The 25,009-nt window shown below is 63.5% G+C and overlaps 2 protein-coding genes across 10 annotated transcripts; both read right to left on the bottom strand.

Annotated features, from left to right (window-relative positions):
- Positions 1 to 58: 58 nt before the first annotated feature.
- Positions 59 to 16,230, bottom strand: WDR90 (WD repeat domain 90). Of its 8 annotated transcripts, none has more exons than XM_060285576.1 (44): positions 16,107 to 16,230; positions 15,789 to 15,880; positions 15,483 to 15,659; positions 15,285 to 15,393; positions 14,911 to 15,072; positions 14,538 to 14,652; positions 14,382 to 14,449; positions 13,905 to 14,002; positions 13,609 to 13,827; positions 13,408 to 13,470; positions 13,076 to 13,144; positions 12,319 to 12,429; positions 12,104 to 12,249; positions 11,976 to 12,033; positions 11,403 to 11,521; positions 11,167 to 11,310; positions 10,934 to 11,064; positions 10,746 to 10,862; positions 10,181 to 10,416; positions 9,835 to 9,974; positions 9,498 to 9,628; positions 8,856 to 8,986; positions 8,405 to 8,566; positions 8,078 to 8,206; positions 7,765 to 7,895; positions 7,637 to 7,677; positions 7,314 to 7,445; positions 7,001 to 7,168; positions 6,827 to 6,916; positions 6,600 to 6,697; positions 5,925 to 6,027; positions 5,576 to 5,697; positions 5,244 to 5,403; positions 4,956 to 5,146; positions 4,699 to 4,867; positions 4,447 to 4,558; positions 4,119 to 4,290; positions 1,986 to 2,108; positions 1,659 to 1,833; positions 1,420 to 1,550; positions 1,168 to 1,311; positions 978 to 1,097; positions 780 to 864; positions 59 to 486 (listed from the first exon to the last, which is right to left on the bottom strand). In XM_060285576.1, the coding sequence occupies exons 1-44, from the start codon at positions 16,114 to 16,116 to the stop codon at positions 329 to 331; spliced, it is 5,562 nt and encodes a 1,853-aa protein (XP_060141559.1). In that variant the 5' UTR covers positions 16,117 to 16,230; the 3' UTR covers positions 59 to 328. The 8 variants fall into 8 exon arrangements, with proteins under 8 accessions (XP_060141559.1, XP_030728140.2, XP_060141561.1 ...); XM_030872280.2 differs by having other exon boundaries at positions 59 to 489; XM_060285578.1 differs by lacking the exon at positions 13,408 to 13,470 and having other exon boundaries at positions 59 to 489.
- Positions 16,231 to 17,251: 1,021 nt separating this feature from the next.
- Positions 17,252 to 22,278, bottom strand: MCRIP2 (MAPK regulated corepressor interacting protein 2). 2 transcript variants are annotated; one of them, XM_030872306.3, is made up of 5 exons: positions 22,111 to 22,278; positions 21,888 to 22,005; positions 18,030 to 18,157; positions 17,693 to 17,794; positions 17,252 to 17,464 (listed from the first exon to the last, which is right to left on the bottom strand). In XM_030872306.3, the coding sequence occupies exons 1-5, from the start codon at positions 22,160 to 22,162 to the stop codon at positions 17,394 to 17,396; spliced, it is 471 nt and encodes a 156-aa protein (XP_030728166.1). In that variant the 5' UTR covers positions 22,163 to 22,278; the 3' UTR covers positions 17,252 to 17,393. The 2 variants fall into 2 exon arrangements, with proteins under 2 accessions (XP_030728166.1, XP_069899860.1); XM_070043759.1 differs by lacking the exons at positions 21,888 to 22,005; positions 22,111 to 22,278 and adding exons at positions 19,057 to 19,192; positions 21,565 to 21,850.
- Between the last annotated feature and the right edge of the window lie 2,731 nt (positions 22,279 to 25,009).

Below are 25,009 nucleotides of genomic sequence, written 5' to 3' on the forward strand. Positions count from 1 at the left end.
GTCTGGAGGTTGGGCAGAAACTGAGCTCAGGCAGTCTGGAGTGACCAGGAGACAATGCCTCAGTGCAACACCCACATTTATTTGAACTGTACAAGGTAGAAACAAAAGCCCAAAGGAAAAGAAGCAATAAGCACTTCATACATGTTCAAGGTCTTGATGATTTGCACACACTCCTGGGCAGCCGGGTGTGGAGGGGTGAAGCCCACCCAGCCATCCTGGCCCAGCACAAGGCCCCCGGCCAACCCAGCTTCTCAGCTGAGCCTCTGCCCAGGCCAGGTGCCCAGCTGACCAGAAGGGCAACACCTGACCCCACACTCCCCACTGGGGGTCAGTGGCCTGTGACTTCCCACACCAGTATCCCATTGTGGGCCGCCGTGAAGAGCAGCCGAGCAGATGGGGCAAACCTGCACAGCTGCACCGAGTCATCATGGCCAGCAAAGTCCTGCACGGCCCCCGACGCACAGTCCACCAGCCTCAGCACACGCTCTGCTGGGGGACAGCATCGGGTGGGCTGGGACAGTTAGGGTGCCGTGGGCCCTGTGCCTGTGTCTGTATAGTTCCAGGACCCAGGGTTCCTCCAACCCACCCTGGCTCTGTCTCCAGCTGGGGCCAGTGCCTCATTGGGGGAACCTGGCCCCCCACCCCCCTCATTTCCTGACCCTACCCGAAAGACTCCCCTGGAGCAGGTGTCCTCACCCCTCTTTCAGGGACGAGGGGTACGGCTCAGTGTGGGGGCACAGGTGTACCCACTGGGCCTCACTCAAGACACCAGCACTCACCAGAGAAGCCAATGGCCATAAGGTGGGCCCCAGGGGACAGGCTCATGGACACAGCAAAGAAAGGCAGTGGGATCTTCTTCATCACCTGCAGACAGCAAGCGTGAGGCACTGGGCGGGGGTTCTCGTGGCCCCGAGACCTGTCCCTCCCCAGCCCCGGGTCCCTCAGGCTCCCAGAACCACATGGAGGGGTGCATGTGCCTGCTTCTGGCAGAGGCTGTAGAAGACGACCTCATGGTGCACGCTGAGGCCCGCACACACCAGCAGCGCCTCATCCCAGGGGCAGAAGGCGGCGAGGGAGGGTGGCGGGCAGCTGGGAACCTGTGGAGGGCACAGCACATTGTGGCAGGGTGGGGGGGCACCCCGCCCGCAGGGCCACCGGGACTCTTACCTCCGTGAGGGCGGGCGCTGGGAAGCTCAGCCAGTCCACGAGCTCACAGCGGTCCTGCAGCCAGTTGGAGGCCCAAACGCTGACCTGCTGGTCCCCGCTGGCAGCCAGCCACAGGTCCACACCCTCTGCCCCGAAGTCTCCATACTGGGGACATAAAGGCTGGTAGGTGCCATCTGCCCTGCTCTCCCATCCCCTTCCCTGCCAGCACCCTCGGCTCAGGCCAGGCCCTGCAGGCTCACAAGGCTACTTCACCTCTCTTCTCGTGCTCTGGATGGTGCAGATCGGGGCTCCCCGATGGTCATTCAGCACACGGAAGGTCATCCCCGTGCGAGGGCGACTCACAGCCACGAGCCCATCCCTGTCTCCGGAGAGGATGGTCTGACCTGGGCGAGACAGAGACCAAGCTGTTACTCGTGAGCCCCTAGCCCTCAGCCCAAAGGTGTGACCTGGGCCAGGCAGAAGCCGTGCTGTCACCGTGAGCCCGGCCTCACCATCAGCAGAGAAGGCGATGGCCGTCAGTGCAGCCGAGTGGGGATGCATCTTGAGCTCCATCGCTATGAGGGGGATGCTGAAGAGCCGCAGCGTGCCGTCACTGTAGCCCGCTGCCACCCACTGCTGCTCTGGGCGTTCGCAGGATGGGGAGCTCCAAGACAGGCAGAGGCAGCTCTGGGGACCCACGGTAGGAAAACATTAGCACTCCCCTGGGGAGAGGGGAAGGGGCCCAGGCCCAAGGCCACAGACAGACACCAAGGCTGGATGGAGAACGAGGCTGCCGGAGTCCCGGGCGTGCACCCCAGCCCCAGGCGCCCCCCAAGTACCTGGCTGAGCACCTGGAACTGGATCAGCAGCTCCATGCTGGCCACGCTCCACACCCTCACGCTCCCATCGTCACTGCACGTGGCACAGTGGGACTCGCTGGGGCTGAAGACCACCTCGTTCACCTGTGAGGAGTCACCACCCTACCTGAGGCCCATGGCCCTCGAGCAGAGAGGGAACACAGCATGGCCAGGTCATTCATGAGAGCATCCATCTCCCCCTTGAGCCTACCTGGCCCCGGCCCACCATGTGGCACAAAGAAACTGTCCTGACCTCCCTCCCTCCCAAGTGTCCCCACACTAGACCTGGGTGGAATCCAAATTGCAAGAAGCCCACCAGTCAGTTGAACTTGACCATCCACTTGCTAGGACATCACAGAAGGAACTGTCCTGACAGAACCTAGAACACGGGACTCCCAGGGGGGCCACTCCTGGGCCTCATCACAGCAGGGGGGGTGGGGCTGAGATTGTCATGTGTGTGTGTGTCATGTGTATCAAGGGAGAAAGCAGTTGTATGATTACACAGAGTCAGGATCTCTGGTGTAAAAAAAAGGAGACAGAAAAAAAAATTAAAATAAAAATTAAAAAATTAAAAAAAGGAGACAGGCCGTGCACCAATGAGGTAAAACAAAATATCCGAGTCCTGAATGTGAATTTCAAGCATTAAGTATAAACTCCTGATGCATTTTATCTTAGAAAAATAATAATTTAGGTCTGTTTGGCTGAGAAGTGATGGGCCCCTCTGGGCCTCAGACCATGACCTCTAAGCCCATTTCCCACTGGAGGGGCCCACAGGCTCTGGAACAGCCAAGTCCGGTCTTGGGCGGAGCTGCAGAGGGAGAGGCTGGAGCACCTGTGGTCCACAGAAGAGGGGGACCACCAGTGACCACCAGCTCAGGTCAAGAACTCAGCACCCTCGAGCTCATGCCCTGGTGGGTGGGTAAACTCATCCTATCTGTACCACAGAAGCATATTTAGCAGTAAATAGGAGTGAAGCACTGACACTCGCTACAACTCAGATGGACCTTGAAAACACGATGCTCAGTAAGAGAAGCAGATAGAAAGCACCACAGAGTGTGTTTCTGTTCACAGGGACCATCCAGAACAGGCAAACCGACAGAGACAGAGTCGGTGAGCGCCTGCCAGGGGCTGGGTGGTGAGTGTTTAATGGCTGGGGGGTTTCCTTCTGGGATGAAAGTGACTGCGGTGTTGCACAGTTCTGCAAATGTTTCAAAATCCATTGATGTTACATGGGTGTATGGCCCACAGATTATACCTCGACATAAAGCCATTACCAAAGAAAAAGGAAACATGTAACCCTCACTACCTCACACAAGTTTCTTTGTTGGCTACTGTTACGCCTGAACAAATGAACGTAGAATTTTTTTAAAAAGACTCAGGAGCCAACTTGAAGACCCTGCCACCAGCCAAAGCCAGGACTCCACGAGCATCAAGAGAAAGTGACGGTGGGGAAGCCAGACCCACATTTCCACCCACCAGCCCTTAATAGCTCTCAGAAAGTAACACATTGACTGCTGCTGGGGGGCCCGGTCCATGAGGGAGACACTCATCTACCTGTGCCCTGTCCCAGCCCCGGGAAACCTGAGAGCTCTCGAGGCCACTTCCCTTCTGAAAGAACGAGGGATCTGACTACTGCCACCTGCAACTCCTGCCGCCAGACAAGGGCATCACTGGTGGGAGACACAACACTCCCAGAAGGAAGTAACGTTGGGACTGGCTGGCCCTGACTAGACCCTGGTCCGGCTTCCAGACCCCTCGGACCCCAGGGAAGCATGTCCAACAACGGTGGTGAAAGACTCCAGGGTGGATGACCAGTTTTCTTCAACACGTAAATTACAAGAGAATAAAGTGGCGGAAAAGAGGAAGGGTCAAGAAGGCCACAGGGCCTGGGGCTGCTGCACGTGGACACGGCATGGACCCCATGCCCACGGGGAGGGGCGCGTGGTTCCAGGGGTGCAGCTGGTCCTGGGAACGCCTGGACACTCGCAGCTGCGCTTGGGCTGGGAGCACCCAGGGGGGCGGGGACGGAGGGAGTGCACGGCAGCTGCCCGGCTTGTGCGGGCTGGGATCCCCTCAGAAATCCTCGGCGGCAAGCCGGTGGCCCAGCGGCCTCACCTTGCTCTGGTGGCCGCTGACGAGGCGGGTGCTTGTGCCCTCAGCCCAGCTGACGTACCAGAGCGTGCCCGCCGTGGTGCCCACCACACCCATGTCCATGCTTTCGTGGAAGACTGCACTCACGACGGCCCCGTCAAGGGTCAGCTCATGCTCCATAAACACAGAGCTAGACCTGGAGGAGCAGGGGGTCAAAGGGGTGGCAGCAGCGAGAGCCGAGGGAGCCAGGTGGTTTGGCCCACGGGCCCTGGCCTTGCCCGAGCATGTCCCCTGGGGGACGGGCCCAGCTGACAACAGAGTGCCAGCTCCCAGACACACTGTAGATGCTCACCTGGCCCCGGAGCCCTTGCACCTCAGCTCTGGTACGGCCCCCACGGCCCATAGGCGCAGCCGCCTGGTGTTGCTGCCACTGACCAGACGCGCGCCTGAGCACAGCAGCACTCCTGGGGGACAGGAGATGCCGTGAGCCACGTCCCCAGATGCCTGGGACTCAAGACGGTGTCCACCGCCCCAGCACTGGGACTCCCAGGGAGAAACGAGCCCCAAGCTGTCAAGGGCCACGGAGGCTCCGTCAGACACCCACCGATCTCACCGTCGTCCGCCTCCCAGGCCAGGAAGCAGCAGCTGGCACACATGTCCCAAACACACACCTGGCCAGCATTGGAGCCGCAGTAGAGCAGGGGTGTGGTCCCGTAGCAGAGCGAGGTCAGCTCCCACCCCCCCACCTCCTCAGGGATGGGCTCTCGGTGGACCTAGAGGGACACGAGCACAGTGTGGGTCAGCGATGCCCTGGGGTCCAGCCAGACCCCATCCTCCAAAGCCTCCTCTGAACCCTGGCACCTGGAGGCTGACATCGCCCCCACGCTGCTGCAGAAGCCACAGGGTGACGGCACCCTGGCCCACGCAGGCGAGCTCGCCAGCGTCCCAGGGGTTGAAGGCCATGCCGTATACTGGCTCTGGGAGGCACGTGGAGGACACAAGCTCGTAGGTGGCCATGCTCCACAGGGCCAGGGTGCGGTCGCCATAGTCCCCTGGGGGAGATGCAGAGTGACCACGTCAGCTGCCCAGGGTTCCCAGGACAGGCAGGGGAGTCCAGAGACCACTGTCCTCCGCCCCTGCCCTGCTGACCCAGAGTGACGAGGAGTCTGTCGTCTGGTGAGAAAGCCAGGGCCTGAACAGCAGTGTCGTGGTGAGAAAGCAGCTGCCGACAGGAGCCCCCTGGCACGTCCCAGACACGGATCTGGCAGCGGGAGGCAGTGCTGCTTCGGCCTGAGGCAGAGGCCAGCACCTGGCGGGCAGGCAGGTGGGTGGTCAGCAGGGAGGGTGCAGTCCACGGGCCCGTTCCCGCTCTGTGTAAAGGGCTGCTCTGGAAGCGAGAGCCAGCTGCACGCAGTTCAAGGAGCCAAGCTCCGAGGCACACCTTGGCCCTGGGCATTCAAGGCAGGCTGCAGGACAGGCACCTGGGCATCGTGGCTGAGGGCCAGCGTGGAGATCTCCTCAGGGTGGCCAAGCCAGTGCTGCTGGACACCAGAGTGCAGGTCCTCCACCACCACCAGGCAACCACACGTGTAGGCGAAGAAGCCTGTGGGCAGGGAGGAAGCGCCCGCCCCGTCAGCCCCACAGCCCCAGGCACTCGTGCCCACACCCCCCAACCCCACCCCAAGGAGAACTCCTGCTCACAGCAGGAAGTGCCACCAGGAGGACACGCCCGTCCTGCAGCCCAAACCACCTGCGGGCCCCTCCATGGGGCCTGGCCTAGGGGTGGACAGAACTGAGCCCACCCTGCAGCGTCTGGGCCATGGCCCCCACCTGTGTCTGGCCTCCAGACCAGGTTGGCGCGCCCGTTCCCGTTGTAACCCATGACAGCCTTCAGGTGCAGCCGCTCATCGCCGACAGCAGGGAAGGAGAGGCCCTGTGAGGAAGTGGACCCAGGACGCTGGCACCGGCCCACCTGGCCCAGGCCCCCAACCTCAAGCTCTGCCCATCAGGCCGGGCATGGGACTGAGCCTTGGGAGATGCATGCTCCTGGGAGGAGGCAAACGGCAGGTACGTGGGCACCAAAGTCTGCACGTGGTGGCCAGCGGGGCTGGGAGCCTGGCATGCAGCATGCAGACAGGGAGGCAGGAGGAGGAGACGGGGAGGCGCCTGCCAGGGGGGAAGTGAAGGGGAGCCAGGACCATGGAGTGAAGTGAGTGTGTGGGCTTAGCAGGACACGCCTAGGTCCAGTCACTGCGTGACAGTGAGAACCTAAACCAGTCCGGTGAGAGCATGGGGCTCAGGGCAGAGGGGTGACCCGTGGGGCAAGTGCCAGCAAGGCCTGGGCTGCTGTCAGCTCTGGGAGCTGCCCCAGGGAAACCCTAGGGAGCCTGTGTCTACCAGGGAGCAGGAGTACCCCAGACACCACAGGGCCATGCCACCTGGACCCCTGGGCTTCCAGGATATCCACTGGTGGCAGGGCCTATGAGGATGCCCCACCCAGCCAACCTTGGGCAGCAGGGAGGCCTTGTAGCGAGCTGTGAAATGCCGATAGGAGTCCGGGCGAGTGGGGGGCTGGGCCCTGGCTCTTCCAGTGCTGCAGGCACCTGTCAGGGAAGGGAATGAGGCTGTGAACCCCCAGGGACCACACAGTGACCCTCCTTGCAGGCACCCTGCCCTGGCTGGTCAGACGCTTGGGTTCAAAGGGTACAGATGAGCCACGTCCCATCACCCACCTGGCCCAGCAGGGGCCTTGGGCTCTCCATTTGTCCTGTAGGTGACCATCCCTTGTCTGCCAGGGGCAGCCAGGTCTGTCCTTAGGCCACCTGGAGTCCACGTGGTACATGCACCTGGGCCCTGGTCCAGTTATGAGTGACCCTGCCCCACCCTGCTGCCCCTCCCCTGCTTACTGGGCCAACCACGGGGGTTGGGAGGCCTGTCAAGGTCCCAGGGGCCCCCCATGGCCCCCCAGGCCCCATCACCGGCCCTGCCAGCCTCCTTCTGCACCAGCACAGGTGGGCCTGAGGCCTGGCGGAGACCCTCAGGGCCACGGCTCTCATCTGACATGGAGAAAGCGCCTGAGGAGGGTGGGGAGACAGTGAGACGAGGGAGCAGAGCAACCCCATGCCCTTGCCCCTCCCCCAGGCCAGGAGCAACAAAGCATGTCAGGATGGGAGCCAGGAACACATCCCCTCCAGGCCCTCCTAGGACCCCTGCCCTCACCATCATGGTCCTTGGGGGGCCTGGCACAGATGTCCAGCCAGGGTGGGGACGCCTGGGATGGCATGGGCACCTGCTGCCGGGGAAGCCCATTGGCCCCGGACACCATGTCCTCCAGCTGTCTTGTACCCAGGCCTGAGGACGGAAGGAGCTCGGCTGAGCTCAGGGCCTGGGGAGGGCAGAGCAGGAGGCGTGCCCAGCCCCTCACGCCCAACCAGGTCTGCATCGGAACCCTCAGGAAAAGAACAGTGCTGTGCACCCACAGCGGTTACAGCGCCAGCACCAGACATCACCATGGAGACTGCCAGTGTGGTGGGACCACTCACCAGCTTCGCAGGTTGTGGGGGCCCCGGGAGAGCCTTGGACACTGCAGAGGTGACAAGAGAGATGGTCGGGTGGGGCGAAGGGGTGCAGAGGAAGGTCTGGCAGATGCATGTCGAGGGCAGGAACTTGCCTTCCTGGAGGGGACTTCTCAGAGGGCGCCAAAACGTCCCATAGAAAGATGGCGTCTCCCACACTAAGGAGCTGCTGCTGGTCGGGGGTGAAAGCCACAGCCCGCACAGGTTCTGAGTGGCCGATGTACACCTGAGGGCAGCAGTGTGGCAATATAGAGACCACTGAGGCACAGCTAGAGACACCTGGCCACCAGACTGCAGACTGACCAAGAGGACCTCGTGCAGTATCAGGCCCCAGCAGGCACGGGGTAACTTCAGGGACTGTCCTCCACCTTCCTTCTTACCCGCTGTGCGCCCGCCCAGGGCACACACCTGGCAGCCAGGGCCAGCCTGTGCTGAGTAGTCCCACACCTTGATGGCCCGGTCAGCGGCTGTGAGCAGAAAACGGCCATCCCCGCTGAGAGCTAGGACAGAGCAGGCCGCAGGGGGGACACAGGACAGCTGGGAGAGAGAGGGATTGCTGAGGGAAAAAGTCAGAGCACACAGGACCACCAGTTGGGGAGCCCCCTTCTCACAGAACACAACCTCTAGGGAGCAGCAAGCAGCCCAGGGCCTCCCCTCCTCTGGGCTCTGCGGGCAGCAAGGCCGGAGCCGGGAAGGCGGGGGAGGCCAGGCCACCAGCCGCAGTCTTGGGCTCACCTCCCGGACCAAGCGGCCCGACGTGGCATCTAGCACTGCAACCATGTTAGAGGACGTGGACACCAGCAAGTGGCCAGGGGGTGCAGGGCCAAAGCAGACGGCCACAGCTGAGTCCAGGCAGCTGCCAGCCAGGTCCAGAGTCCTGATGTCAACCCTCAGCAGCTGAGGGAGAGCAGCAAGTGTCCTCACCATGACCTCCGGCCAGAGCTCGAGCCCCCAGAGCTGGGGCCCGGGCCGTGGGCGGCCTTGGGCACCCATCCGGCAGGCTGCCCACAGCTCACATGTCCTCTGTGCCACGAGGGGCGCAGGGCCCAGGTCCTTTCTGAAATGAGCATGGCCTCCCACCCAGGGAAACACGCAGCTGCCAGGGTCAGGGTGCCCACAGGGTCTGTGGGCCAAACTGGCGTGACTCCACCCTCACTGCACACAGGGAGAGTTCCAGTTGACTCACCTCATCCAGTGAGGCTGTGTCCATGACAGTCACTGTGTACTTGGAGGGACCCACAAAGGCCAGCAGGTGGCTGTCCCCACTGACCACCAGGGCACTGGGGCTCGGACAAGCCTCCTGGCACACCATGTTAGCTGCCGGCATATGGGGACAGGCAGTCAGCTGGGTCAGGGTAGGGGTGGGGCACCAGAACAGACACTGGTCAGAGACCTACTGTTGCGGGCTGGGCAGGGCAGATCCCACAGCAGCCAGCCCATGGGGCCTAGATGTGAGAGCACCAAGACACCAGTGGGCACCACGAACTGCCAGGAAATCTGGGGGTTCTCCGAGTGACCACCAAGTGACCATCTGGCTGGCCCGAGTTACAGTGGCCATGGGAGGGGGCTGACTCCCCTGCTGGCCTGGTGCTCAGGCTTCAGGTACTCACTTCCTCCTGGGGAAGGGTGGGCACAGACTCTCACTGACCTTCAATCTCGGGGGGCTGGTGAGTCCTAAAACCACACTTGGCTCTGGGGGTCTCAGTAGTGCGACTGTAGAACGCAGTACCACAGTCGGGGGCGACACGTACCCCCACCCCCGCAGGGACCTGACCAGGGGATGGCTGGGAGGCCAGAGTGGGGCTGGGGCTGGGCCTGGGGGCCTGACCTGTCACACGAAGGATGCGGCACTGGGGCGCGCTGCTATGGTACTGGGCCAGGGAGCCCCGAGAGCAGGAGCTGAACAGGAGGCTGCCGTTGGGGCTGGCGGCCAGGCCGGTGATGGCTCCGCGGTGACACCTGCACACACGAGACACCGTTGCCTTGCCCCTGAGCTGCACCGTCCCAGACCTCCTGCAGAATCCCGGAGGGGCAGCAGAGGGCGGGGCTTCCAGTAGACGGCCCTCCCCCACACTACCCGATCTCCCACACTCCCCAGGGGACCCACAAACCACTGGAGCTTCCACCTCGATCGTCTGTGGGGCCAGAGCCGGCTGACCACCCACCTGTGCTCCACTAGGACCTCGGTGGTCTCCAGGCTGAAGGAACGGACGGCCCCGCTGCTAAAGCCACAGAAGAAGGTGGGCTGGGTAGGGTGGAAAGCAACAGCACACGGGGCCTCCTCCGGAGACGCGAAGTCATACAGCTGGAGGACAGGGCCATGTGAGGGCGGACAGGCTGGGGCAACCAGCTGGCCACAAGGCCCGAGAGCCAGTCTCTCTCCAAGTGCCTTGAACCTTCAGGCCCCAAACACAGGCAGAAGAACTCAGGGCCCCACCCACCGGGCCTCAGTATGGCCTGCGGCCCTCCAGTCCCTCCCTCCTGGCTGGCTTCCCTCCGGCCACACCCCACCTGCTGCAAGGTCGCTAGGTCCCAGATGCGGACAGTGTGGTCCTGGGACACAGTGGCCAGCTGTCCCCGGCTGCTCTCAGTGGCAAGGGCCAGCACCGGGGCGGCGTGGGAGCGCACCAGCACGCTGTACTCCCGGGACAGGATGTCCAGGAAACCCAGGTGGCCCGAGGAGGTGGTGGACAGCACACGCAGGCCGTCAGGGCTGACGCAGACGGAGCTGATGGGGCCCTCATGCTCTGCAGGCAGGGTGGGTTGGTGATCGCCCAGGCCTGTAGTGGGGTGGGCCTGGAACCTGGGCCAACTGGGGCAGGCTGACCATATCCATGCTGTGCCTGTGCCCAGCCCCTCTGCCCAGGACACTGAGAAATGCGCTTCCCTGCTGCCTGGAGCCCCATCTCCCTGTGAGCTACAACAGGTGCCTCCCCTGTGACCACCCACCCCTGGGCTCAGCAATGGTGGACCCCAGCTCAGGACACAGCCCCTTGGAGCCCCATGACTGCCGTCCAGCCCGGGGACACGGCCCTCCTGCGGCAACCCTGGTGGCAAGGTGATGTCGAGGCCCCACCTGCCTCCAAGAGCACAGAAGAGAAGTCCAGGGGCCAGAGGCGCAGGTAGCCGTCCTCGGAGCCCATGGCACACTTGGCCTGGGAGATGCTGAGGCTGCTGATGGCGATGCCGGGGCCTGGGTAGGGGGAGGCACGGTCAGCCCAAAGCGTCAGGGCCGCTCCTCCCAACACAGCAGGGCCCACCTACCTGAACTGAAGGTCTGCTTCTGTGGGAGGGGGCCACCAGGGGTCTGTGTAGGCAGGAGGCGGCGAGCGCACCGCACAGCCATGCGCTGGTGGTCAATCTCCAGGATGTGGCCGCTGCGGCTGCAGACGTAGCTGCCCAGAGAGGCAGAAGTAACAAGTGAAGGCGGAGGGACCGAGAAGCGGGGCAAGGAATGGGCGGGCCCTGGCCATTAGGGGAGGGAGGGTGGGGCTCACAGTATATGGCTGTCCTGGGCCTGCCTGAAGGCCAGGTCAGTGAACTCCAGCGCGTGGTGCTCCCCCAGGTCCACAGGGCAGGAGCGCAGCCCCCCACCTCGCAGCCGCCACAGCCGCACGCTGCCCCGCCCGCACGATGCCATCCTGCGAGGGGTAGGAGGTGAGCCAGGGAGGAGGGGCCAGCTCACAACTCGCTGGTCCCAGCACGGAGGATGGGCAGGCGGGCAGCCAATCACCTGGTTTCATCGAAAAAGGCCACCTTGAATGCCTGGATATCAACGTCGCTGTGCACCTTCGTGAGGATGACGGCCTCTCCGCCTCGCCCCACCTGGGCCGTGCCCCACACCACCACAGTCTGCAACAAGTCCACGCTGAGCACCCACCACCCGCCTGGCCTCTCCCACAGAAGCAGGCGCGTTGGGCTGCAGGGGGTGGGAAAGTTGGCCCCTGCGGCCCGGAGGAACCTACATGTGCCCACCCGGGGTTTCCACAGACATATGTATGCAGAAAGGAGCAGGAGACACAACCACGAGTGGAGGAGAGACCCCGGGTGAAACACCCAACTTCAGAGATGCTGTCATGTTAAACACGCCCAGCTCAGGCGTGGGGGACTTGCCACTGAAGAGGGTGAGGCCGGTCGAGGCCGGTCAGTCAAAGGTCAGCTCCATCCACGAGGGAGTGAAACAGACACTCTAGCAAGTATGGCGCAGTGGTGCCCGGCGGGGCTGGGGGAGGCCTGCGGGGGACCCTTGCTGCCTGCCTGCACCCCAGGATGGGCTGCCCCACCTCCCCCGGCCTGGCCTGCTTACCATCCGCCCGTGGCGGTCCTTGCCGACACCACAAAGCACCTCCCCACTGTCAGAGAAGCTGCAGATGGAGAGGTGGAGGTCAGTGTTGCAGGCGCAGCCCCCACCCCCCTCGGAGACCCTGCACCCACCTGAGGGAGCAGACGGTGTGGACTGGGCTTTGGAAGAGGGACAGGCACTCCCCGGTCTGGAAGTCCCAGAGACGCAGCATGCTGTGGGGCCGTGCCTGGGCTGAGGCCAGCAGGGAACCGCTCCCGTCCAGCGCCAGGGCAGAGACCTGGGGGGCAGCAGGGTGAGGGAGGGTGTGTGCCTGCAGAACAAGCCACCCCTGGGCCAGGGTGCCCACCTTGTCTGTGTGGCCAAGGAAAAGACGCTGCTGCCGGGTGTTGACACACAGGACGACGATGATCGCATGGCAAGGGTACACGACGGCGGCCCCATCCCGGGTCCACAGGGCCTGTGCACAGGGGCCGGAGGCTGAGGTCACAGGCTGGTCGGCTTCGTCCCCCCACCCCAGCACTCCGCCGAGCCCCACACACAGGAGTCAATGGGATGCATGTGCCAAAAGAACAGAAAGAGCTCGGGTGCACGTGCGCAAAGGCAGGGCTTCCTCTAAGCCCTGTCCGCAACACAAGAAACTTTGGGATTCAGGTGACAAAAGGCCAGAGAGCCCACAAAGACTCGGAGTTCGTGTCCTGGAAGGCCTGGCGAGCACACAGCCTCCTCTCCTGCTGCTGTTCCTGCAGGGTCCCACAAGTCTCGCCCACACCCGGCCCCACTCGGCTGGACAACACGCATCAAAGCTTTAAAGGGTGAGCAAGGGCTCTCAGGTCTCTGGAAGCTTGAGCGATCGGACCAGCACCGACCCGGCTGGTGTTCACGACACAAAGGGACGCCTGCGACGGGATGTCATCACGTCAAGGAAGCACCGAGCGTGTGAGGATGCGGGCAGGGCTGGGCGTCTGCAGCGGTGAAGGGACCCGACGCCTGGGGGAGCTCGGCTGCCCACACAGCCACCTCAAGGAAACACGGGGTGTGCCCACTGTCCCCTCTGTGTATCTGACACTTGCACGACCCAGCAAGAACAGAGTCGGACCCCTCACCCATTTGGTGCTGTGACCCCCAAAGCCGATGACCCCCTTGAGCCTCAGGACCGGATCCGGGAGGAAGCTCTGAAATAGGCAAACTCACAGTGAGACCCCGAAGTGGCGAGGCTCCTGTCCCACCAAGGCTGCCCCACCCAGAGCTGGTGCCTGCCTCCCAAGAAAGCCACCTGGTTCTAGTGCCTTCTGCCAGCTGCTCTATGGCAGGAAACCAGAATTCCAATCACATTACTAGACCCTCCAGGTACCCCAGTCCTGCGCCTGCCTGGAGCCTAAGCCCGCCCCCCACCAAACCACTGGGGCTGGGGTCAGGGCACCAGCCCCCTCCTTACTCTTTGTTGAAAACGATTCTTGCCCAAAGCCACCTCCTGTTGGTTCTGCTTTCTGCTAGGAGACTAGATGGGAAGAGACCATCTGCCCCACGCATGTTCCCAGTGGACAGAGGCCCAGCAGCCCTCCACCCACACCTCGTCCACATCCCACTCCCCTCGGTGGCACAGTCCAGCCCCACCTTCCTTGGGAAAAGCACTCACCTCTTGTGGGGATGCATCCTCTGGGGCCGTGGGCTCCACAGTCGTCTGATGCACAGACACGTGAAGGCTGTCACTGGCCACGTGCTTGTCAGTGGCCTCCACCCAGGCCAAGGGCTCCTGGCTACGGACACTGGGGCCACCCACACTAGAGACCTTGGAGCGCTCACAGGACACACTGACTTCTGGAAGGGGCCTGGGCACAGAGGGGGCCTGGCGGGACTTCGGGAGGACAAGTGCCTGTTAGCACCCTGTGGCCACCACCCTCAGCCCCATCTCCAAGGGCACAGGGCACTCACGGCTGTGGGGCCACGCTTCTGGACCATGAGGGCCAGGCTGTCCTGAACAGGCTTGCTGAAGGCCGCTGGGTGAGGAAGAAGCCGCAGCACAGGCCCCGCTAAGATTGCAATTGAGAAGAACCCACTGAGCAGAGTGCAGACAAGCCTGTGAGAACGTGGCCACAAGGCACTGGGCAGGGGTCAGCAGTGGGCCCTGACCTTGCCCACTATGCAGGAGGGAAGCCACAACAACAGCTGTAGCCTACGCTCCCGTGGGCCCCGGCACCCCTTCCCAGTTGGAAAGCTTGAAGCCACCCGGCACTCTAGTCGGAACCTCCCACACTGGGTCTGGGGCCTCGAGACAGCCTCCCCTCACCCTTGCAGGCATCATGCTGCTGCATTCACCTCCCCAGATGCAGCATCAGGCCCCCCTCTCCCGCCGAGCTCCATGGGCCCTTCAGGCCTGAAGCTGGGTCACCGCTGGTCCCACAGGCCCACCTGCCTCAGAAGGGGAACAGCTCTTCTGAACTGCCTCGCAGGGTGTTTTTGAGCTGTCGCTTGGAAACCTTGACGGGGTGGAAGGACAGTCAGCTTCCAGGGGCGACCCTGCCGTCCCTCCACCCGGCCGCCCTCATGACAGGCAGAGCTGCTCACCGGATGTGGACATAGTGGTCGTGCCAGCTCTCCCCTTTCGGCACCGGGAATGCCATTTCTCGAGGTATGGGGGTGATGGGCAGTTTTGCACACCGGGCTTCAGCGACAGTGACAGCTACGAAGAGCAGAGTCCAAGGAAGCCCACCCAGCTCCCTCTCCCAGCCCAGACAAGACAACACCAGGTGCCAGCCAGCAGGGCACTGCCTGGCCACCAGCCCAGCCACCCTCTCCCCCAGTGGCTGCCTTGGGAGCTGGGAGGCTCAAAGATGGTACAGCATGGGCATTTTCACCAAGTGCCAGGGAGGGTGTGGAGGCCAGCACACAGGGAGTTAGAGCAGGTGGGCTGCAGGCTAAGCACACCTTTAGCCCTCACCGGGATCGAAGCACAGGTCGCTGGTGTAGAGGTTCCTGACCAGCAGGCTAGCACACAGCCTGATGCTCTTGAGGTGACTGTACCGTCGGTTCAGGTAGACCAGCAGAATGTCGTGCAGGTCGAGCTGCAGGCAGGTCCAGCGGGCACCAGGAGAGCCCACACCTGCCAGGTGCGCAGGACAGGAGCAAAGGTCAGAGCCTACCCTCACCAACTGGCCCACAGCACTCTCTGTCCTCGGCCTGTCCCCACTCTCATGGCCACAGCCACATGCCCCTCCACCCAGGCTGTCCCTGGCCTGCCTCCCCGCTGAGCCTTCTGGCTGCCTGCCTCTCCCAGACCATCTGTGACCCGTTCACACCTTATCTGCATGTTACCTTTCCTGGGTGTCCCAGTCTCACAGATGAAAGGGAACTGAAGCCATGGGGCTGTGGACTTGAACTCCTTGAAGAAGTTGGAGAATGACACTCGGATGACCTGGCTGCCCTGTGGGCATACAGCATGGGCGTGAGGAGAGGAGACTGCAGCATGAGTGCAGGGCCCCCACCGGCAGCTCCCGCTCTCCAGCTTGTAACCTCGGCACACAGGTCCAGGTGAATGACGAAATGCTTGGCGGGCAGGGGCCGAAAGAGCACGTACAGGTAGCGTCCGGTCAGCCCCAGGGACTGGGTGCTGGTTTTGGGGAGCTGGATGTAATTGCCTGAAGAGACAGGGCCCCGCACGCGGTACACCGTGCACTTGAGGGTCTTGTCCTGCAGAGAGACACGGGAGGCATGGCGTCCCGCTCAGCCCCACGGAGCGCCAGGAGGGCGGCAGCAAAGCGGCCCAGGAGACAGAGGAGAAGCCGCCGCTCCTGCTACCAGGTGCCCCGGCCCACTTACCGTCACGACGGCCACGTCGCCCTCTTTAGAGGACCGCTTCCACTCGTCCACCTTGAAGTGTCTGAAGACGTTGAGGAACGGCTGCTGCCACACTGGGGGACACGGGGGCGTGAGGTGCCAGACCCACCGCGGGTCTAGGGAGGGGGCCGGGGCAGGGTCTGCGCGCTCCCCAGCTGTGACAGCCAGCGCAGCGCGCGGACTGGGCTCCGGGCGAATCTCAACACCAACCCGTCCGCGGCGGCGCCGGATCTCGGGCCCCAGACCCCGGCGCCCGGCCCCGGGCCCCGAGCCCCCGGCCCTCCCGCCGCGCGCCGCTACCTCCGGCCATGGCGCCGCCGCTCGCGCTTCCCGCCTCGGCCACCGCGCGCTCCACGCAGAGCACGCAGTGCGCGCCTAGCAACGGCCGCCCGGCAACGACGCCACTTCCGCCGTTACGGCGGCAGGGCACGTGATCGCGCTTCAGGGTCGGGGCCTGACACGTGACCGCGAGACGGGGCGGGGCCTGGTGAGTGACCGCGCTGGTGGTCTGGACCCCCACCTCACCAGCTGTTTCTCGGGGCGCCCCCAAACCTTGCCCGACCACTTCCTCTTCTCTGCTGTCGTGCCCCGGGGCATAAGGAGCCTCCGCCCCCAGGCCTCTGCGGCCACTCCCAAGCTGGGACCCCCTGGGGGTACTCTAGCGCCACCAGCTGTGGGATCCGAGAAGGTTCCTGACTCCCTCTGGGAGGCATCTTTGTATAGGGTATGAGACGCAGCCCAGAAATTGTGAGCTGCACTTGGCAGGAGCTGTCCCCACCTACCCTGTTGCTACCTAGCTCTCTGGAGGCACGTGTGTCAGACGCAGGCAAAGATCTGGCCCCACAGCAGGCAAAGCAATGTCCTACAGGACCCCGAGGGCTCCCCACCAGACCTGGAGGATTCAGAGACAGCACCAGGCGTCCTGAGACCTGACCGCAATTCTGGGTGGCTGGGGCGCCATCTCAGGGCCAGTTATGTAACATTTCTGGGTCTTGAGGCCGGGTTCAGACACCTGCCAATGACTACGGGGGTGGGGGGGGCGGTGTCAGGTGGGGCGCGGTGGCATTTATAGACTTCTATGCAAAATGACCTGGCCCAGGACACAGGAAGGCAGCTGGGCAAGAGGCTGGGGGGGACCAAATTTAGACAAAGCTTCAGTTGTAAGGAGATGAGGCTACAATGGAAGGTTGGGCTGGGCCTGGTGCTGGGGCACAAGCGCTCCCTCCCGCATCCACCCCCCACCACCCCCAAGTAAAGGCCTTTCCAAAGGGCAGTTTCTCAACTTTATTAGCCTGGAGCTCCTCCTTGCCAGCCCCACAGGCTGGTCCCCGGGCACAGTGAGCAGGACTGAGGTCAGACAGTTTCAACCCCTGGCCTCTGGCAGCCTGGAACAGCTGGGCCAAGGGGTCAGCAGGAGCAAAAGTCCAAATTCTGGCACTTCAGGTGTGGCCGGCTCCTGGCCAGGCCCAGGGTGAAGCACGGCACACCGCAGCGGGTGGACAGGGTGCCGTGGTCCTCTCCTGGCAGAGGGTCCAGCGTGGGGCAGGGCCAGGCCCTGCATGGGCAGCGTTCCTTCCAAAGCTGCGACTAGGAGCAGTTGGTGATCCTGGCCAGGAACTGCTGTGCCCACCACTCGTCCAGGTCGATGGGTACGAAGTCTGCAGGGGGGCAGAAGGCTGGGCAATGATGTGCCTCCCAGGCTGACCAGCGTCTCCCACCTCGAGCTGACCACAAGCCCCTCACCCAGACCCCAACTGTAGCAGATGCTGGGAAGAATTGGGTCAGGCTCCAGTCCTCTTCCCAACCCCCTGGGGCAAGAACCTGGCTGAGCCAGATCAGGGTTGGAGGAGGTGGAGGGGACACCCTGAGGGCGGGGGAGGGCTCACTCTGCAGCCGGGGGTTGGGGGTCCTCTCCACGTATTGCACTGGCCTCGGCCCGCTCTCACCGGCTGGGCCACCACCCAGCTGCTGCTCCACTTGCTGCCAGGCTGTGGGGAGAGGATCGTCAGGCTGAGCCAGGCCCCTGGCACTGTGTCTCCCACCCCAGGGCATGGTGGCTACCCTGGACCCCAGCCCAGAACTGGGAGTGGGCAGCCTGCTGGATGGTCACAGGAGAAACAGGCAGAGAACCCAGGAAGAGCCCAGGCCTCTGGCAACTTCGAGTGAGGTTACAGTGGGAAAAGGACCAGTGGCCCAGGTCACACCCTCGGGCCTCAGCACTACCTTCGGACACAAATCGGACGTTCTCCTCGTGAGCCAGTGTGTAGGTCTCCTGGGTTCCCTTGAGGGACGGGGATGTGGCAGGTGGCCGCCGGCCATTCACCCGATTGAACACGAGCCTCGGCCCTGGACTGCAGGAAGGGGGAAGAGATGGTCAGCAACTGTTCCAAGCCCAGGTGTTACCTGGCAGAGCTCCCGGAGCAGCCTCAGGCCACCCTCACCACCCCTGGGCCAAGCCCAGCCTGGGCACTTCCCTGAACCACAGGAAGGCTGTGTGCTGCAGCCAGTGGCCAAGGCCTTTGTCGTGCAGGCCTGCGCCCCCAGCAGCTCAGTTCACAACTGCAGCCCCCCGACCCTGAGCCAGGCCTAAGACTGCAGGGGTGGAGTGGGGCCTCTCTGTGTCCCCAGATCCCCTGCAGAGCTCCACGCTCAAGGCACATAGGCGGCCCTCCAAGGGTCTCAGGCACCCCCACTGCCACCAGCCACCCACCTCCCCTGGACCAGCCAGGCCTCCATCACCCTAGGTTTTGACCTGCGTAAAGGTCACTTGGCCCAACCCCACCCACCAGGCGCAGTTCTTGGCCACTTTCTCCCCCACAGAAGTCTCTCCATCTCACGATGCCCCCCAGTGTGGGATGAAGGACCCAAACAAGAGCTGACGGCCTTTGCCCTTCCCTCTCCCAGCTGCCCCAGGTCCCCAGGGACAGCTCCTGGTCTGGCTAGACAGCACCAAGTGCTGAGTGGGCCATCCTGAGTAGGGAGGGTGTGACTGCAACCCTGGCCCACCCCTGCAGGCCCCAGATGAGGGGCTATGCTCTTGCCCACGGGGGCAGGAATGCTGAGTAAGGAGATGGCCCTGGGTGCTGGAGCTCGGCCTGGTGGGCATTCGATGTCCAGGTGGCCACTGGGCCCATCCCGGCCAGCCGGGCCCAGGGCATTGGTTGGGCTGCCCTGGCCAGTGGCAGCTGGCCCAGCCCTGTGCACATGAAGCCCGGGACAGGGCCGTGGAGAGTGCGGGGCCCACACCTACAGCAGGAGGTGGGAGCCGGGAGTCCTGGGCTGCACGTGCCACTCCGCCAGGCACTCGCGGTCCCGCCGGCCTGCTCGCCATCCTGGGCTCAGGTGCCCCACCGCCGCTGGGGTTTCCTCCTCAGTTGAGAGGGGCACTAAAATAAAGAGGAGCGTCTTGAGGGGCACCAGTCCCACCAGCTCCAGGCTGGCAGGGTCAGGTGGCCACGTAGAATGTGGAGGGGCAGGGCTCCTCCCAGGCCTGAGCTATACCAACCAGAGGGCATAGCTATTTGTCCTTAACTGGAACAGCCCCTCGCCTGCTACCCTTAGCCCTAGAAAAATTTGGAGACTGAACATCAAAGAAGGAAAAAAAGAACTGCAGTCAAAGGCTGTAAATCGCAAGTACCTAGACGGTGGCCTGGCCAGGGCTGAGAAGGGGCCCCAGCAAGCGGGCACCTGGCCGCCCACTGCCGGCAGTTACATAAGGCAGTTCTGCGGGCCCTCTGGGGGAAAGGGCACAGCTCCCTGTGCACCTATGGACGAGTCCAGCGTCCGTCTTCCCCACCCTTCTCTGTGCCAGCGCCCAGGGACTCGGCCTGCAGGAAAGCCCCGCCCACAGGCAAGCTCTGCCCACGGCAACAGCAGCACCGGAATCCCTGCTAGGTGCCTGCTGATACAGGCCTCGCTTCCTTTTACTTAACCCCCTTCACTACTCTCCAAGGTAGACCACCCACCCGTTTTCAGCCCAGGAACCTGGGTTCAAGAGAGAAGTGACCTGTCCAAGGTTACATGTGGTGAGTGGGTGGCAGCATCAGAACTCTATGCCTGTCTGACCCCAAAGCCCACAACCCAGTACAGCTTCCAAGCCCCCTCCCCCACCAGTCCACCTCCCCTGCACCATAAGGTGGCCCCATTTTCTCTTCTCCCCAACAGTTGATCTTATTCTCTCTCGCTGGAAGGGAGAACTCATCACAGGCACAGACTCATGTGGCCTGTCTACCACCACGGGCAGCGCCCGGCCAGAATCTGAGCCCGGACATTTAGCAGGTCAAATGCTTTGAGCACCTGTGGTGCACCAGGCACAGAGGGTGCAGCAGTGGCTCAGACTCCTTCCTCCTGGGCAAAGTCTGAGTGAGGGAGGGTGGACAGGAAGTCTGGGTGGAGTGATTTCAGAAGTTTCAGAGGCTCCTGGTGTGGAGGACCTGGTGGCTGCTCTGGCCTCCCAGCGGGGGTACTCTTCAAGGTCCCTGAGACTGGCAGGGGGCAGCTCAGGGAAGGAGTGACCTCAGAGGGAAGGGGGGACGGCATGACCAGCACACACTCTGCCTTCCTGCCACTCCCCTGTACTCACAGTGCCACACAGGACTGCAGCAAGCTGAGGGGCCAAGCACCAGCACCCCCCTGAACCCCGGGACCTGGCAAGTTGCAACATCTTAAGGGCTCTGCTTTGTCTTTCCCATCTCTCTCCCCAGCACCCTGATCCTGCCACAGACGCACATTTCCTTCCCCGTTCCCCAGCAAAGGGGCCATGGAGGAAGCAACAAGTTTCTCCAGGTAAGGGGCGGGGAAGGCTCCCTGCTTGGGTGATTGGGGGGGGGTCTACACACCTATGCCTTATTCCCTCCCCTGGGAGGTAGGGCGGCTGTGAGGACCAAGGCTGATGTCACAGGCAGTGTCACAGCACAGCTGGGTCCTGGGAAGTGCCCCCCAAGGTCCCACTCACCCCTCTCCCCAGGATGCACTTGTGGCCGGCCTGGAACATTTTCCTCACTAGGACCAGTCTCAAAGTGTCAACATGCTCCTAGCAGGAGGCCCCAGGAAAGGGCCTCAGCCAAGAAGGGTCCTCACAGGCTGCCCGCACCTGTGGCATCTGAGGCCAGTAACTGAGGGAGAAGGTCAGGCTGTGGCCTGCAGCACACAGCCCCCACCTCTTAGCCAATCCTGGAAGCTGTTTGTTCTCAACTTGGGAAGAAATCCCAAGGCCTGGTCAGCGCTGCCTCCGGGCCCTGAGTCTGCTGCCCCCACCCATCCACAGCCCAGCTCAGGAGCCCTCAGGCCTGTGTGGGCCTGGACTAAGCCCTGGGCCCAGAACATGCATAGAATAAATGAAACCAGAAGCCAGGACCTGAGCCAAAAAGTGAAAGGTTCAGTCCTGGGGGATGGAGGATATGACCTCCAGGTCACAGTCACTTGGAGGCCAAAGTGGTTGAACTGAGCCTCCTATGGCAAAAATGCTGGTCAAGAAAGGCGGAAAAACCACAACTCCAGCAAGCCCCGAGCATCTGCGGGGGTCTCCGCGCCCAGCCAGGGTGTTTGGGGTGAAGGGCAGAGGCAAGCAGTGGCCTGGCAGGGCCAGAGGGAACCACGTGCACTTCTCCCCCAGCTGCCCCGCAAGCACGGCGCTGGCAGCCTCCAGCCGCGGGCAGAGGCAGGCCACCTGCGGGCCAGCGTCCTGGGCCACCGCGCTCCCGCCCTCTAGGGCGAGTCCCCAGCAGTTCGTCTCAAGCCCCAAGGTCGGCCCAGGCACCTGACTTAGCCGCCCGGAGCCCCTCAGATCCAGGAGCCGGTCGGCCTTCTCCCGACTCGGGGTCCGCGGGATCCCAGAGGACTCGGAGGTGTGTCACGCACATCCGGTCCAGCCCCCTCGGACCCAGCCAGGTGCCAGGTGAGGAGGAGGTGCGGTGCCAGAGCTGCACGCGCGGGCGGGGTCGGCGTGCTCCGCCCCCTCCGCGCCCGCCCGGAGCATGTGGCCCGATCTCCGCTAACCTTTCCCCAAGGTCACCCTCAAGGCCCCGCGGCGGCCGGCGGGGGAGGGGAGGGCCGGGCTCCGGCCGCGGCCGCGCGTCTCACCTCGACAGGGGCCAGGGTCCCGGCGGCTGCGCCCGTGGGGGCTGCGGGGTCGGCGGCGCGAGATGCCGGCATTTCAGGAGCTCGCCGAGCCTGCTCTCCACCTGCTGCTGCGTGGGACCTGCAGGCACGGGCAGGACGCGTCAGCCGCCGTCGCGCTGGGGGCGGGCAGCGCGTGCGGAACTCCGGTCGTCCCCTCCCTACCTTACCCGCCCCCGCTGCGCACCTGTGCGCCGCTGCGCGACCAGCTTGCTGGGTCCCTTGGTGATGGTGTACATGGTGCGGAGGGGCCGCAGCGCGCCCGCGCCCTCCGCGCCCTCCCCGCCCGCCGGCCCGCGGCCAGATCTCGCGCCCTCCGCCCGGCTGACACTCGGCGGGTGCCGAGGGCGCGGCCCCTTTAACGGGCGGCCGGCGCTGCGGGGAGGGGGCGGGCCCGCCACACACCCCCGGCCCTTAAAGGGCCCGCGCCGAGGCACGCGGCAGGGGTGGCGCTTGGGCCTTTGGGAAACTGGCTGGACCCGCGGCGGGGCCCGAGGCTGGGGTTGGGCGGCCGCAAGCAGCGCCCACCCCTCTGGCCCAAGGCCTAGGTCAAGGAAGTTCCCTGAGGCCTGGGCCGCCGTCCGCCACAGGAGGCTACGGGAGCCATAGGCACACAGACGTGGCGAGGTTCTGGCCCAGGCCCTCGGTGATGTCCAAGGAGCTGAGGCATTGACAGATGCTGGGAGTGAGCTGTGTGGACCCTGGAAGCAAGGGTATTCCCACTCACGTCGGAGACACTCCTCCAAGGTGCCTGGGTGGGCCTGGGCCAGTGTGCCAGTTCACCCAGTCATGGGACTGAGGGGGTCAGAGATGAGAAAAGGCGGTCAGCCCCCGGGTTCGGGCAGACATGACGCCGTGGGAATCTCCCTTTCATCCCATGGGGCAGGAGCAGAAAGTACATTCTGCCGCAGCTCAGCCTTCCATGCTGATGTTTGCCCCCAACCCCAGGGAGGTGGGAGGCCACTTACCAATCCAGGAGCATCGTGGGGGCTGGATCCTGGGGATGGAGAAGGTGGGTGAAGCAACCCAGTTTATGTCATTCCACAGGGGAGAAAGAGCACTTACTCCTCCAAATCCCCCAGGCAGTGGGGTCAGCCGCAAGACCTACTTCAGTGACAGTGCCTCAGGAGGAGCCAGACCTGCCTGCCGGAGGAGAGCGGTTGCTGTGCCTAATCTGCCAGGCAGGCCCTTCCCTGGGGGCTCTACCCACAGGGTTCCTTCCTGAGAATTAGATAGAGATGCCCCTTCCTCCCAGTTCACAGGCTGCTTAGGGCTGCCTCAGGCTGCCAGTGGGGGCAGGGTCATCACAGGGTCTCACACACAGCAGCCTGGGTTGGGGGAGGGGGAACCACACAACTCTTGGGTTTGTGAGCCTGAGGGCCTTTTGGATTCTGCAGGAGGCACCCATCCTCCCTTTGGTTGAGTTCAATCCTTAATGCCCCCCCCCAAAAAAAAAACTGCCTGGGGTCATCCAGGGGGTGTGGCATCCGCCTCAGAGGCTTGTGCAACCACGTTGGTCCCTCAGGGCTCCTACACTGCTCCCACAAGTATTTGGGGAGGCTCAGTCGGGCCAGCACCAGAGCCTGGGGTGTGTCTCAGTCTGGGATCCGCTGCCCCAGGGGGCAAGGGGGCTTCCCCTCAGCACTGTGGCCCAGTGGGTTCCTGGAGGGCACCTAGCGCAACTACCCCCACACCCCACACCTGATCGGGCCTGAAGCCTCCCACCCAGGCAGGGCTGAGAAGCCAGGTCAGGGGCTAGAGCACATCTTTCTCCTCGTATCCTGTCCAGACAACAAGTACTGTGTACAACATGGCGGGGGGGGGGGTGGCAACCAGCGGGAGGATGCCCCCAACCCCCTACCCCATGCACCTGTGTAGCTGCTGGTTGAGGTGGGGGCACTGGGCCTGCTGGGGCTCCTTCAGGGAAGTCTGCTTCCTGGGGCAGCTGTGCTGTCCTTCCTCCCAAGTCCCCCATAGCCCCTTGGCTCTGTGTCTTGTTCTACCCAAGGCCAAAGGATAAGACCCCTATCCCCGGCCCCAGCTGTCCACTCTGTGGGGCTGGGCTGAGCAAAGCCTGTGACCCTGAGAGGGGAGAGCATGCCCAGGGAGTCTGGGCATGAGCACAGCCCCTGGCCAAGCTGGCCCCCCTTTCCACCCGAGGTGCCCATCCCTCGTCCCGCCCCCCAGTTGTGTCAAGGCCACCACGCTCCTGCCCTGGTCTATGCTGGCTGCCCTGGTCTCCCTGGTGGCCTCGAGCACAATGCTAACTCACTCAGGCTGGGTGAGGGGCCCGCAGGGTGAGGGGCCTGGGCGGGCCTGTGTCCTGAAGGCATATGTTCTGGGCAGAAGGAGCCAGGCCCTGGGGTGGGGGAGTACCTCCCCCCAGGTTGACATGAGAGCTCCTCCTCTCCCAGGCACCCCCTCAGGCCAGGGTGAAGAGGGGAAGGACAGGGCCTGTTGATGAGCAGATAGGCCTGGCCTTGATGGTGGACAAGGCTGCTAGACTGTAATGTCCCAGCCCTGCCTACGGGCCTTGTCTGATGTCAAAGGTTGGGTCCAAGACCCCTTGGAAGGGCTCCAGGAAAGAGGAGCAGAACAGAAATGGTCCCGACAGGCAGGAGAGGAGGGGGTGCAGGACAGGCTGGGCCTAGGGGAGAAGTGAGAGAACCCAGAGGTCCCCAAAAGACACTGAGCTAAGGGAGAGGGGAGCCAGGGAGAGAAAGGCCCGGTTGTAGGGGACAGGCAGCAGAGGAGGGCAGGGAGGAGGGTGGGGCTGATCTCCCCCTGAGGCACCTTTCCAGCCTCACTGCTCCCAGGACTCAAGTGTGAGACCTGCTCTGGCCCCAGGACAGAGCCAAGGGGCGTGGGGAGGGCCCAGCCAGAGCCTGGGAGAGGTCAGGGTCTGGATGGGCCTGCAACCAAGATCTCAGTTTGGTTCTCCTGTTAGGGTAGGAACCCTGGCCAGCCTGGCCTTCCCTGGACTACACTGTCCATGACGGTGTGCCACCCTGCTAAGCCCCCGTAGAGATAGCATCTTGCAGCCGGCAACATTCCCTATTGTCAGAGAGCCTGGAAACCCATCCTGG

This window comes from Globicephala melas, chromosome 15 (genome assembly GCF_963455315.2).
Source record: "Globicephala melas chromosome 15, mGloMel1.2, whole genome shotgun sequence".
In the NCBI taxonomy this organism is placed as follows: Eukaryota; Metazoa; Chordata; class Mammalia; order Artiodactyla; family Delphinidae; genus Globicephala; species Globicephala melas.